This window comes from Brassica napus, chromosome C3 (genome assembly GCF_020379485.1).
Source record: "Brassica napus cultivar Da-Ae chromosome C3, Da-Ae, whole genome shotgun sequence".
Taxonomy (NCBI): Eukaryota; Viridiplantae; Streptophyta; class Magnoliopsida; order Brassicales; family Brassicaceae; genus Brassica; species Brassica napus.
The window spans coordinates 52,411,976-52,426,886 of NC_063446.1; the positions used below are offsets into that span (position 1 = coordinate 52,411,976).

Below are 14,911 nucleotides of genomic sequence, written 5' to 3' on the forward strand. Positions count from 1 at the left end.
ACTAACACAATTCTCAGCAAGATGAACGCACCCAAAGCTCCAGCGGCTAAAAATGCCAACACGCGACAAGAACCGCGCCAGCATGCTCCAATCGACAAAAACGGCTGCAAAGACGGATACATGTATGTCGTCAACGAGAACAACGTGCCGGTTTCAACTCTCGTAGTCCACGGAGAAGGATGGAACAAGTGGGTAAGGGAGCTCAATTCGTCCGACAAACCAGTCGACGCGGTTTGCTCGACCCAGACTACAACAGCAGCAGGTTCAGCGGCAGGACCTTCCAGAACTGTCGATCTCACCAAACATTGCAAGTATCACGACGTCAAAGGGCACGATACGATAGAGTGCAAGTCACTCTATGTGCACTACCTCTCATCCTTAGCAAGTGGCGGCTTCAAGTTTGAACCCCTAAAGGCTAAGCCGAAGAACGGCAAGAGCTGGAGCAAGAATAAAGAAAGGAGAGCCCAGCGCGAAGCTACAGGCAAAGGTCGACATAGCGAAACTCAACAACGAGATGACGAGGAGGATGCTCCGAAGAGTAACGGCGAGGCAGACTCCTCAGCCGACAAAGAGCAACCAGCTAACCGCAGACGCATTGAGGTCATACTTTCTCAGCAAACCTTGTCGTCAGACGATGAGAACAATGACACACCTGTACTCGAAGATTTGAGAGATGTTCTGAAGCGAAAGTTTGAATCCGAAAATAGCAACAGCTCCACGCGCAATGATCTCCGAACAACGTTGAATGCACGGAAGTCACGGCGTATCTTGGCAGTTGACCCCGATCCCAAAGAACGCTCGAACGGCGACCTTAGGGATAAACTCAACGCAGGAGCATGCGATCTCCGAATCCGCCTCAATCGTTCGAAGACCACTGACCTCCGGAGCCGTTTGGAGCAAACTAAGATGTCAAGCAACGACACTCCGTCATAAAAAAATGACAGCAGCGTACCAACCGATTTACGCGCCTTCTTAGACTCCAAGCAGGTACAAACGCGACGTCAACTAAATGTCATCATGGGTGGTTCTCCTCCTTGCGGCAAATCTGTTCGCTCCGTCAAGGATTACCGTCGGCAGGTCGCGACTTCGCAGAGATGGCCGACTAGGCCTCCAAATCACCCTCCGATAACCTTTTCGCCGGATGACGCTGAGGGGATTCACGTACCCCACAATGACCCTCTTCCTGTAGTTCTTGGAATTGGGGAGTACGATGTCACCAAGGTCCTCATCGATACAGGAAGCTCCGTCGACCGCATCTTCCGAGGAACCCTGCAGAAGATGGGAGTCGATCTCGACGACATCAAACCATCCTCCAGAACATTAACCAGCTTCAACAGATCCTCCGAAACAATACTGGGAACAATCCGCCTTCCGGTACGCGCATGTGGAGTCACTCGGACTGTCAAGTTCGCCGTTGTAAGCACGAAGGCCCCTTACCACGCCATACTTGGAACTCCCAGGATACACTCAATGCAGGCCATTCCATCTACTTATCACCAGTGCGTCAAGTTCCCCGGTACGGACGGAAAAATCAAAACACTGCGAGGAGATCAAAAAGCCGCTAGGGAACTCCTAGTCGCCACAGTTAAACTCCAACGATCGTCTTTATTGGTTAACTCCGTCACTCCTCCAACCTATAAAGCCTGCTCCCAGGAAGGCGAAATTCTCGACTTACCTATTGACGATACCGATCCAAGCCGGACCGCAAGGATTGGTGCGTATCTGTCTGAAGAAATGCAGCGGTCAGTTCTCGACTTTCTCAAGGCGAATGTGTCCACATTCGCGTGGTCCATGTCAGACATGAAAGGAATTTATCCGGCCATAACAACTCACGAACTAAACGTCAATCCGACAGTCAAGCCTATCCGACAGAAGCGACACAAGCTCGGTCCAGATAGGTCAAAGGCTGTAAACGAAGAGGTCGACCGGTTGCTCGGCGCTGGTTCAATTGCTGAGGTGCGCTACCCCGAGTGGTTAGCAAATCCATTAGTCGTCAAAAAGAAGAATGGGAAGTGGCGCGTCTGCGTCGACTTCACAGACTTAAATAAAGTCTGCCCAAAGGACAGCTATCCTCTTCCCAACATCGACCGTTTAGTCGAGTCCACGGCTGGAAACGAGATGCTCACCTTCATGGACGCTTTCTCTGGTTACAACCAAATCATGATGCACCCCGACGATCGCGAAAAAACGGCATTTATCATGGATAGAGGAACCTACTGCTATAAGGTCATGCCATTTGGTTTGAAGAACGCAGGAGCAACCTACCAACGGCTTGTGAACAAAATGTTCGCAGACAAGCTGGGCGTCACCATGGAAGTATACATCGACGATATGCTTGTCAAGTCGCTACATGCTGCTGATCACCTCTGTCACTTGAAAGATTGCTTCGAAACTCTCAACAAATACGGCATGAAACTGAACCCAGCAAAGTGCACGTTCGGGGTTTCCTCAGGCGAGTTCCTTGGATACATAGTCATGCAGCGGCGAATCGAAGCCAACCCGAAGTAGATCTCCGCGGTCCTAAACCTTCCGAGCCCAAAAAACAGTAGAGATGCGCAACGGCTTACGGGTAGGATAGATGCACTCAACCAGTTCTTCTCCAGATCCATCGACAAATGCTTGCCATTCTACGACCTCCTCCGAGGTAACAAAAGGTTTATCTGGGATGAGAAATGCGAGGAGGCATTTATCCAACTCAAGCATTATCTGACAACTCCACCCGTTCTCGCCAAGCCAGATGTCGGCGACGTTCTATCTCTTTACGTCGCAGTATCACAAGCAGCAGTCAGTAGCGTTCTAATAAAAGAGGATCATGGTGAGCAAAAGCCAATCTTCTACACGAGTAGGCGCATGACTGGACCAGAAACGCGATACCCAACTCTGGAGAAGATGGCACTGGCAGTCGTTGAAGCAGCGAGAAAGCTTCGCCCTTACTTTCAGTCACATCCGGTTGAAGTATTAACCGACCAGCCCCTCCGAACGATACTTCAAAATACAAACAGGTACAAAAGACTAACGAAGTGGGCTATCGAACTCGGTGAGCTTGATATCACTTACAAGAACAGAACTGCAGCGAAATCTCAGGTTCTCGCAGACTTCTTAATCGAATTGGCCCCGGAGTTAGAGCAAGATCTCACACTCCCAAACCCAAACTGGACACTGCATGTCGACGGATCTTTCACTAACAGGGGCGCAAGTGCTGGAGTTCAACTGCAATCCCCGACCGGCGAACTGATCAGGCAGTCTTTTAGCTTCGGCTTTCCAGCCTCGAACAACGAAGCAGAATACGAATCTTTGATCGCTGGACTCCTCTTAGCAAAATCTGTCAAGGCCAAACGCCTAAGTGCCTACTGCGACTCGCAGTTAGTCGCCAGTCAGTTTAGCGGCGATTACGACGCCCGCAACGATTGGATGGACGCCTACCTCAAGATAGTACAGGTCTTAGCCGCAGAGTTTGAATTCTTCGAACTCGTCAAAGTTCCCAGAGGAGAAAACGTATGCGCCGACGCCCTTGCAGCCCTTGGAATCAAGCTTCGTGACCAAGTTAAACGAACTATTCCAATACACCGCATTGAGAAGCCGAGCATCGATATCTCGACAGACCAAACCATCTTCATAGCCCCAATCGCCGAAACCAACACTCTCGTTACTAATGAATTTGGCCCCGACTGGCGAACTGAGTTCATCGACTATCTCTTAAAGGGGGAACTTCCAACCGAGAAATGGGCAGCCCACCGACTAAAAATGCGCAGTGCCCATTATGTCGTCCTAGACAACGAACTCCATCGATGGACTGCAAGTAAAGTACTCCTCAAATGTATCCACGGTGAAGAAACGGTCAGGGTTATGGCCGAAACACACGAAGGCGCTGGAGGAAACCATTCGGGCGGACGAGAATTAGCAATCAAAGTGAGAAGCCTAGGCTTCTTCTGGCCGACGATGAACGCAGATTACGAGTCCTACGCCAGAAGCTGCGACAAATGCCAACGGCATGCACCAAGCATCCATTGTCCAACTGAAATGTTACGAACGATGGTCGCGCCGTACCCGTTCATGTGATGGGCAATGAATATCATAGGACCTCTTCCATGCTCCCGCCAGCGGCGTTTCATTCTCGTCCTCACTGATTACTTCACCAAATGGATCGAAGCTGAAGCCTACGCTCAAGTCACCGAAAAAGAAGTCTGTGGGTTTGTCTGGAAAAACATTATATGCCGCCATGGTCTACCGTACGAAATCGTTACTGATAATGGATCACAGTTCATGTCGGGCAACTTCAAGAAGTTTTGCAGCAAATGGAACATTCGTTTGAGCCCCTCTACCCCTCGTTACCCACAGGGAAATGGCCAAGCGGAATCCTCCAACAAGCTCATCATCGACAGCATTAAGAAACGTTTAGACCTGAAAAAGGGTCATTGGGCCGACGAACTCGACGGAGTTCTATGGAGCCACCGCACAACACCACGAGGGTCGACCAAATCGACACCTTTCTCTCTTCCATACGGTGTCGAGGATATGGCTCCCGCAGAAGTTAACGTTTCAAGCCTCCGACGCTCGAAAATGCCCCAGTACGTCGAACTCAACAAGGAGATGCTGCTTGATGCCCTCGATGAAATTGAAGAACGACGGGACCAAGCTCTGCTGCAAATCCAAAACTATCAACATCAGATAGAGAGTTACTACAACAAAAAGGTCCGAGCCAGACCCCTTGAACTCGGTGACTTTGTCATGCGCAAAGTGTTCGAGAACACTAAGGAGCTGAACGCCGGCAAACTCGGCGCTAGGTGGGAAGGACCTTACGAAATCATCAAAGTTGTGAAACCAGGAGTCTACCGACTTCAAACGTCAAGCGGGGAAGAAGTGCCTAGAGCATGGAACTCAATGCATCTAAGCCGCTTCTACTCTTAAAAAAAAAAAAAAAAAAAAAAAAAAAACCCGAGTAGATGCACCTCCGCGGTCACTTCTACTCGACCGAGTAAATGCGCTTCCAACGGCCACTTTCACTCGGGAAAAATGAACTACGAATGGCTTGATCCTCAACCGAGGTACGTAAGCAGCCTTAACCGGTCGAGCTGTAACAAAATCAAAGTCAAAATCTTGTTCTTTGTTTCGACTCCGATCGAGTAAATACCGATTATCAAACCCAACGGCTCCCGTACCTCCAGCAGGGGGTATGCGGACACTCACGTTCCATCTCCTAGCTATGTCCTGATCAGACACTTAGCCTAAGGACCAAACGGTCACGAGTCACCTGTGCCCAAAGAGCACTGACCGACCAAACGGAGTGAATCTTTAACCTTTTCTCGACTAAACGCGTAACGGATTAGCTACCCATTTACTCGATAGTCTTTGAGAAAACGCGTAAAAAGAACCTTCTACTCTTAGACTCATACTCTTGTTTTCAAAGTAGAAAAACGCGTCTAGACGTTATCTCAATCGAAACACGACAAGAACTGAACAAAGTCCCTTAGCGGGTTGTGTCGTTATCTATTTGCAAAAGCCAAAGGTCAAGAATTTATTGTCTCTAGGCGAACATATCGCGAGACTCTAAAGATAACTGAAATTCACTTAGACAAATTGCAAGTACAGATTGGGAACACAACAACCCGCAAATCTAAAAGTCTACTTGAAAACAGCGACTTGCCGATAAAATGAAAGTACGTCTAGTAATACAACAACAGGGTCTATCAAGACCACAAACACAAAAAAGAACAAAGAAGACACAGACAAAGCGTCAAGGTGTAGAATCTTGACCAACCTCCTCTGGCGTCCCAAGAGCAGAAGGACCGACTGGGTCTTCAGTAGCGGCCTCAATCGGGTCTTCCACCCGAGTAGGAACAGGGACAAGAGAGTCCACAGCAGGAGGCAGAGGAACATCTCTATTCCCGACTTCATCGGTCTTCCCTTTCTCGACGGGCTGCAACGACGATGTCTCCTCGACTCTATCGTCTTCCTCCTCTTCGCCTTCTCGTCCTTCAGAAGAAGAATCCGAGATGAGGACAGGATCCTCGATGCCCACGTTCCCGGTCTCTTCCTCTCGAACCGGAGTGTTACCTATCTCAAGGTTGTCCTTCCCGGGGACCTCCTCCAGGTTCTCGTTCTCTGGACGTTCACCAGGACCACCTCCCTCCGGGACCTCGACGTGGTCGACCGGGAACGACGTGACATCGACCAATGGCTCCTCCGATGGCTCCTCGGTAATTTTGAGCGAGGTGATGAGCTGAGAAACCGTCCCTGGTCCGATCAAATCTATGTTCGATCCATAAGGAACAAACGACGCCCTAAACCTGTCCTCAACGAAACGAGAAGGGAGAACCAGCGGAGAAAGAGTGAGGACGCTATCAGAAAGCGGACCTACACAAAACTTCGTAGCCTCTGCCTCGTAGAGTTTCTCCTGCTCGGCAAAAACGTCGATCATTTCTTGCGGGATCTCCGTCCCACTTGCCTTTATCATCTCGAGGCACTTCCTCGTTCCCGAAGCTTGACCGTACAGATTCTTTGCTTTCCCAAAGGCGTCCAAGCGAGTTAGATGGTCGCGCACGCGACCAAAGCAGCGGTTTGCCTTCTCGATCATAGCAGCTTCGACCCTTTCCCTCTCACGAGTAACCTCGAGTCCCCGGGAGTCTCTCAAGCGTTGCCTCTCTCTGATCAATTTCTCAACCGCAGCGTCCCTTTCCTCGAGTAGCTCAGTCTTCTCCTTTTCAAGGGTCGCAGACGCTTGCTCCAAACGGGTGTTATATCGGGCAAGCTCTTTCTTGGCCGCGCCGGCGGATTTGAGCTTACCCTCCAGCTCTTCGAACTTCACTCGAAGAACTTCTTTCTCCTTTGAAGCCTTCTCGTTAGCCTTCTTATGCTCAGCCCTTACCCTCTCAATGGCCTTCAACCTTGCTTGAGCGAGCTTCTCCGAAGATCCCAACTGGATCATCGTCTGCTTCAGGGTGCTGTCGTATTTCTCAACAAGGAAGTTCATGCTCCCGTCACTCTGCAAAATGATAAACACGGACCACGTGAGATGGATGAACCCAATAAATCAAAGAAGAAGATGAAAGGTGAAAGGTAGCGCAGATACCTGCGCTCTCGAGGAAGCAGCGTCGATGTATTCATTCTTGAAGTAAAGGTCTTCCAGTTGCGGCATCTCCTTCGTCCCACCACGAATTTGACGCGTCAGCTCCGCACACCTAAGGGGATTAAGGATCAGGGGAGTTGTCTCGTTGTAGGAAAACTCTACGCGATTAGGGAATTCCACCCTCTTTCTCTTCGCTACGGAACCTTCAGATCCAGACCTTTTTCTCGCAGAAGAGTCTGGAGTAGACCTCGTGGGCTCACCACCAGAACCTCCTTCTCGCGAGCAGGTTTTCCTCCTTTCCTCTGACAGGTTTCCAGGAGTACCGCTGGCCTCTCCAACAGCGTCGACTATGGCTGCGTCAGCAGCGTTAGCATCGGAGGTAGAAGGACGGGGCTCTGCCTCAACAGACCTCTTAGTTCTCTTCCTCGGGTGACCATCTGATGCCGCCCCGACTAAAATGGCCTCTTGCCCTTCTGCCCCGCCACGAGACCTTTTTCTCCCATCCTTCTTCTTTTTGGCCTTTGAACCCTCGGAAGTCGCATCGAGGGGAGCAGACTCTTCGGGAGGAACCTCGTCGGTCGCTCCCACCTTAGTCCTTTTGGTCTTTTTTCTTCTTTTTACGACCAGAAGCAGAAGTCTCTGCCGTGCCCCCCTGATCGGTTGCAAAAAAAGCCCTCCTCTTTGGAGGCTCCTTCTCTGGAGGCCCCTTCTCGGGAGGTTCCACCACCTTCAGAAGTGACGTCAACTCCGGAGTTAGACGGTCCCTGAGGATCGACTGTAGTCGACTTCTTTGTGAGCAGTTGCAACTTTCCTTTTAACAGAGCGCTTAGATCCGAAACTCCGTCCATTTCTCTGGCTTTGTCGAGAAGTCTCTGTTGTTTGCGAGTAAACAAAGGGAGGCGCGACTTACGGGGACCGAGAACCCAAGGAAGCCTCGACTCCCAATCAACTGCAAAAGCAGAGAATCAACATGAAAAATTGTAAAAGGAAACTCGAGTAGGCCCTAAAAACAATCAGCAGGCTTACCTCTAGCGATCCTAGCTTGCTGACGACGTATCCACTCCCGACTAAGATCCGGCCAACGAAGATGACTATGCGCTGCGATCGCTTGAGCACTTTCGAAAAATTTCTCGGGGTAGGCGATCGTATTCGGATGACGAACTGCAAATACAAGGATAAGAAAAGTTAGGACTAACGACTAAAACGAAACTCCAACAGACGAGTCTCTACCGAGTTACCGATTCCATAGAACGCGGTAATCGTCCCCCGGCGGCTCTTCGAAAGCATGTTCATCAGATTTCACAAAGAAATACGCGCGTTGCCAATCCTGCGTCTTATTTGGATGACCGGTCAAGACGTTGTTGTTCGAACGCATTTTCACCGAGAAGATCCCGTTTGGCTCCGCCTTAGTGAAAGTCAACTCCTCGAAGACCCTCATGCTCATCGAGATGTCCATCTCAGCTGCCATTACCATTAGCATGACGGCTATTCGCAGCAACCCGTTCAAAAGTTGAGAGATGGCAATGTCTCGGCGGAATGCGTAGGACGTCACTAACCGGGAAATCGGGAACCATAGCTTCGTATGATCCCCGAAATAGGACTCATAAACACATTGGTAACCGACCAGAGGCGACCAGGGACGCTGCTCGGCAGATGGGATGATGTAAGTAACACCAGCACCGCCGCTCGACCTTAACAGATCCCTCACGGTATGATGAGAAGCAGAAGATCCAAACACGTTCCCCCATGACTGAGCCCGCAGGTCCCGTAGCAGTCCGGGTGGCAGCGGAGCCAGCTCTTCGAAGATCCCACCAGGATGGTAAATAGTTGGGCGACAGTCTATCTGGTCGAAACAAACTCTCTTGCGAACCTGTCTCAAAGGCGTCGGAGACCGATCAGACTCATCAGTGTCGCCACGTTCGGAACCAATCGCAGTATCACCTTGATCTCTCCCTCTATTCTCACTTCCGCTCACATCACTGCTCCCGACTTCAACACGATCTGTGTCTTCATCACGAATCATCCTATGAGCATCAGCAACCAAAAGACGCTGAGATAGAGTCATGTTTTCCGTGTCCCGAAGAGCATCGCGATGAATAAAGTCGAAATCGTCCAGAGGACTACCGGTCGCTGACACATCTCTGATCGGACTCGAAGAATCTGTGATGTCCTTCCCTTTCTCTTCTCACGACAATCGACTTCTCGGAGGCATGTTCCTTAATTCAGGGGACGACTACAACCGCCGAACGATACCAACGAGTCTATACGAAGAAAAACCTATCTAGAGAGAGAAAGCAAAAGTAGAGAGAAGGGAGAGAAAACGGGATACCTGAATCTGCATAAAAGAATGACGAAAGCAAAGGAGAGAAATCTATTTATAGCAAAAATGAAGGCACGTTCCCCGAGCACAATCATTAGGTCTACACAGGCCTAAATGGGCCTCAAAAACCCGCCTAAATGCCCAGAAACCTACTCGCGACGGTTCGGTTTCTCGGTCGAACCGATTTTCAATCAGGTTGTCAGGCCGAATCAATTCCTGGTCTTGATTTAAACCGGTCCCCGGTTAACCAGCAAAACCGATCCCCGTCGCTTTATCCAAGATGATCTATCACCCGAGTAAAACTGTATCCCACTATAAAAGTGAGTCAAGGCAAGCGCTACTCTGAGCGACCAGAGACACCTACAGAACATCACGCGACTAAAAGCACATACCGACGACTAAACGGGATGGGTTATCCCTTGTATTAGAGCCTGCTATCCGAATAAACCTGACCCACAAATTCACTGAGACCGCCATGTCGCTCACAAGTGAACTGGGGGGAGACTTATTGTAGGAGATGGATTACACCCCTCCACAAGGCCCATCGAATAACAGGCCCTAATCCAGCAAGTTGGATCAGTTTGGTCGGCTCGGCGGCCAAACGTATCGGCTCGACCTTAGAGTGCTTTTAGCCAGTCGAGTAAGCCGACCAGAAGTACCCGGCTTGGAGAGAACCTTGTCCAAGCCCGCATACTCGGCCTCTCGCATCAAGGCCCAAAGAGATACGAAATTAGGGCATCATGGGCAGGAGTCCTATAAAAGGTGAAAGGGAAGCAAGAAGAAACGGACTTTTGGACCATTGAACAGACCGAGCGGCTAGATCTAGGGTTTTTAGGCGATCTCTTTGATGTCGTTACTCTTTGATCTTGTTGCTCTTTCACTTTCCTGTCACTCTTGTAACCCTTCAGACCAAATCTAAATAAAACGTCTTCAGTCATCCCATTTTTGACTTCTTTCATCTTAGTCGACTGAATCCCATTCAAACAAGTATGAGAATTCCAAGTCGGAGCTCAAAGCCATAAATGAGAACCTCGTTCCAAGACTGACGAATGACTTCGGTTTTAACGGCAGAGACTTTGATGCTGTAAAGGACTACTCTCTGCTTATGGTCCAGTGTAGGCTTGTATTGAAATGGAGCTGTGCTTATGAGTATTGTTGGAGATAAACTTGAGAATAACTTGATTGATAAGTTACCTAATTCTAGTTATATTTGGAGTTATCTAATATTGTGTAAATCCTAATGTGATTAGGATAAGAGTGGGACTATATAAACGTATGCAAGAGTTTGCATATCGAGTGTGAGTTAATGAGTTGTGAGTTGTGAGGTTTTGAGTGATTTACCTCAAGGAGTTTAATAAGAAGAGTTTCTTATTGGGAATTATACTTTGTGTTCTTAAGTTTACGAGAACAATATTTGGTATCAGAGCTTGTGAACATGATCTAAACGGAAGCAATGGGAGATCTTATACCATACGCAAAACCAAAGGAGGGATCCTCCACTATACATTGTCCGATGCTAAACGCAACAAATTATACAGTTTGGGCAATGAGGATCAAGATTTTGCTAAAGGTACATGAGGTCTGGGAGGAGGTTGAAACAGAAACTAATGATGTCAAGAAGAACAACATGGCAATGGCCCTACTTTTCCAGTCTATACCAGAGACCTTGATATTACAGGTTGGTGAACTAGAGACAGCGAAGAAGGTATGGGAGGCTATTAAAGTGCGACATATGGGAGCAGACAGGGTTAGAGATCTAAGCTCAGAGTTTGAGCGGCTAAGGATGAAGGAAACAGATATGATCGATGAGTTTGTTGGAAAATTGGCTGAACTCTCTTCCAAATCAGCGGCGTTGGGGGAAATTATTGAAGAGAACAAACTTGTCAAAAAGTTCCTCAAGAGTCTTCCTAGGAAGAAGTACATACACATTGTGGCATCCTTGGAACAAGTCCTTGATCTGAAGATTACTACGTTTGAGGATATAGTGGGTCGTATGAAAGCTTTTGAAGAACGTGTAGCTGAGGAGGAAGAAGATACGCAAGACAATCAGACAAAGCTGATGTTTACAAATAACGAACCTCAAGGAAACCGTGAAAGCAATAACAACAGAGGCCGAGGCAGATGGGGACGTTTTAATAACAGAGGAAGAGGTCGTGGGCGTTACAACTACAATTATGATCGAGACCTCTCCAGAATCACCTGTTTCAGATGTGATAAAACTGGTCACTTTGCCATGGATTGTCCTGATCGACTTTTGAAGCTGCAAGAGGCACAGGAGACTAAGGACATAGATACACAAGAAGCTGAAGATCTGATGATGCATGAAGTAATACTTCTCAAAGAAAGAAACATGAACCTTAAAGACTTTGAGACAAACCAGGGAAGAGAGAACACTTGGTACTTAGATAATGGCGCGAGTAATCATATGACTGGGAACCGGAGCTATTTTCATAACATTGATGAGACGATCACAGGGAAGGTGCGTTTTGGTGACGACTCGCGCAGCGATATCAAAGCGAAAGGTTCAGTTCTGTTCGTAAGTGGAGAGGGAGAAAGAAGAATCCTAGCTGATGTATACTACATACCTAGCTTGAAAAGCAATATTATTAGCCTTGGTCAAGCCACGGAGTCAGGTTGTGATGTGAGGATGCAAGGTGACTATCTTACGCTGCATGATAAAGATGGCAAACTAATCACTAAAGATAAAAGGTCGATGAATAGACTGTATAAAGTCCTTATGGATGGTTCAAAATCAAAGTGCTTGCAAACTGAGATTCTAAGCGAAAGTGATAGATGGCACGCTAGATTGGGTCATATTGGAAGGAACTCAATGAAGTCTATGATAAAGAAGGAGCTGGTTGCTGGAATTCCTAGCGTGTACATAGGAAAAGAAACATGTTCTTCATGCTTACTTGGGAAGCAAGCAAGAAACGCATTCCCAAAGGCAACCTCATATCGTGCAAGCCGAGTACTAGAGCTCATACATGGGGACCTCTGCGGACCCATTACTCCCTCCACGCCTGCACGTAATAGATACATTTTTGTTCTAGTGGACGATCACTCTAGATACATGTGGTCGATTCTTCTCAAAGATAAGGGAGAGGCCTTCAACAAATTTAAAAAATTCAAGGAGATCGTTGAGAAAGAAACATGGGCAACTATCAAAACCTTTAGAACAGACCGTGGTGGTGAGTTATGTTCAGCTGAGTTTCAGAGTTTTGTGAGACATACGGTATAGCTAGACACTTAACTGCTCCTTATTCACCTCAACAAAATGGAGTTGTTGAAAGAAGAAACAGAACTCTACTGCAGATGACACGAAGCATCCTCAAACACATGAGCGTTCCAAATTATTTGTGGGGGGAGGCTGTGAGGCATTCTACATACATCATCAATCGTGTCGCTACAAGGGTTCTGTCTCAAACTCCTTATCAGATGTTTAAAGGGAAGAAGCCGAATGTCGAGCATATGAGAGTATTTGGATGTCTGGGTTATGCTAAGATCGACAGAGTACACCTCAAGAAACTCGATGATAGATCACGGAAGCTAGTGCATATGGGAACCGAGCCAGGATCAAAAGCCTATAGGCTATATGATCCAACAAATAGAAAAGTAGTGGTGAGTAGAGATGTCGTTTTTGACGAGAGCCAAGGCTGGAACTGGAAGTCAGCTGGAAAAGAAGAAAATAGTGATCCTGGTATATTTAAGATAACGTTTGGAGACACCGGAAACAGAGGAATAAGCGATAATGAAGATGATAACATTGAGATGATCAAGGACGTGGGTAATGACAATGAGGAAGTCGTTACAGAGGTTTGGACTGAGGCTCATGACTCGGATCAGGTTGACTTGAGAAGATCTAGTCGAGAGAGCAAGAAACCAAGCTACTTGGAGGATTACATACTATTGGCAGAGATTGATGGTGAGGAATTGCTAATGTGCTTAAATGACGAGCCTTGGAGTTACAACGAGGCAAAGGAAGAGAAGGTTTGGAGAGATGCTTGTGATGATGAGATCGTCCCAATTGAGAAAAACAAGACGTGGGACCTTGTAGACCTTCCAAGAGGAGCTAAAGCAATAGGTTTAAAGTGGGTGTTCAAGATCAAAAGAAACTCTGATGGGAGCATCAATAAGTTTAAAGCTAGACTAGTGGCGAAGGGATATATACAGAGGCATGGGATTAACTATGAGGAAGTGTTTGCCCTTGTTGCACGCATTGAGACCATCCGTTTCATACTAGCACTAGCAGCATCAAAGGGATGGGAAGTGCACCATTTGGACGTAAAAACAGCTTTCCTCCACGGTGATCTTAAGGAAAATGTTTATGTCGCCCAACCTGAAGGCTAAGTGATCAAAGGGAAGGAGGAAAAGGTATTTAGACTAAACAAGGCGTTGTATGGTCTAAAACAGGCGCCAAGGGCGTGGAATGAGAAGCTAAAAAAAGTCCTTGAGCAACTCGGTTTCTCCAAATGTTCTAAAGAGCCTGCGTTATATAGAAGTCAAGAGAAAGATCAGCTTCTTCTGGTAGCTGTTTATGTTGATGATCTTTTGATAACATGGACGAGTATGGACATGATAACAGAGTTCAAGAGGAGTATGTCTAGGAAGTTTGAAATGAGTGACTTGGAAAAGTTAACATATTATCTTGGAATCGAGGTGTGTCAACATGAACAAGGAATAACTTTGAATCAAGAAAGGTATGCAAAGAAGATTCTAAGTGAAAACAATATGGATGATTGCAATGCGGTACAAATACCAATGGAACAGGGTCTACAACTCTCTAAAGGAAGTAATGAAGAAAACATAAGTGATAAAGAGTATCGAAGAGTTATTGGATGCCTCAGGTATTTACTACATACTCGACCAGACCTTTCATACTCTGTCGGAGTCTTGAGCAGATATATGCAGCAGCCTAAGAAGTCACATGGAGCAGCGCTTAAACAGATACTAAGGTATTTGAAGGGAACCACGTCTTATGGGCTCTGTTTTAGTCGAGGAAACAAAGGCGAACTAAGAGGTTACAGCGATAGCTCTCACGCTGTAGACGAAGATGATGGCCGTAGTACTGCAGGGCATGTGTTCTACCTTGATGATAGTCCAATAACATGGTGCTCAACAAAACAGGAGACAGTCACATTATCCTCATGTGAAGCTGAGTTCATGGCAGCAACAGAAGCGGCTAAACAGGCGATATGGCTTCAAGACTTATATGAGGAGATCACTGGACAGACACGCGAGAGAGTAGTAGTGCTGGTAGATAACAAGTCAGCCCTGGCATTAACAAGGAATCCGATGTTCCACGGACGCAGCAAACATATCCACAGGCGTTATCACTTTATTCGCGAGTGTGTCGAACAAGATCTAATTGAAGTTCAACATATACCAGGGGACGAGCAAAAGGCTGAAATACTGACAAAAGCACTTGGAAGAGTCAAGCATAAGGAGATGAGAGAATTGATGGGAGTTCAAGATATCAGTCAAGATAGTTTCAAGTTTAAAGAGGAGATTGTTGGAGATAAACTTGA

General features: G+C 47.4%; 1 protein-coding gene across 1 annotated transcript; it reads left to right on the forward strand.

Moving 5' to 3' along the window:
- The first annotated feature begins 1,017 nt into the window (after nucleotides 1-1,017).
- LOC106356161 lies at nucleotides 1,018-4,059 on the forward strand. The gene is made up of 2 exons (XM_048749764.1): nucleotides 1,018-2,504; nucleotides 2,604-4,059. The coding sequence occupies exons 1-2, from the start codon at nucleotides 1,018-1,020 to the stop codon at nucleotides 4,057-4,059; spliced, it is 2,943 nt and encodes a 980-aa protein (XP_048605721.1).
- The last annotated feature ends 10,852 nt before the right edge of the window (nucleotides 4,060-14,911 follow it).

Coding starts and splice junctions, on each gene's coding strand:
- LOC106356161 (XM_048749764.1), top strand. CDS start 1,018: ATGGGTGGTTCTCCTCCTTGCGGCAAATCTGTTCGCTCCGTCAAGGAT. Junction 2,505..2,603: donor CGAATCGAAGCCAACCCGAA/GTAGATCTCCGC, acceptor GTTCTTCTCCAG/ATCCATCGACAAATGCTTGC.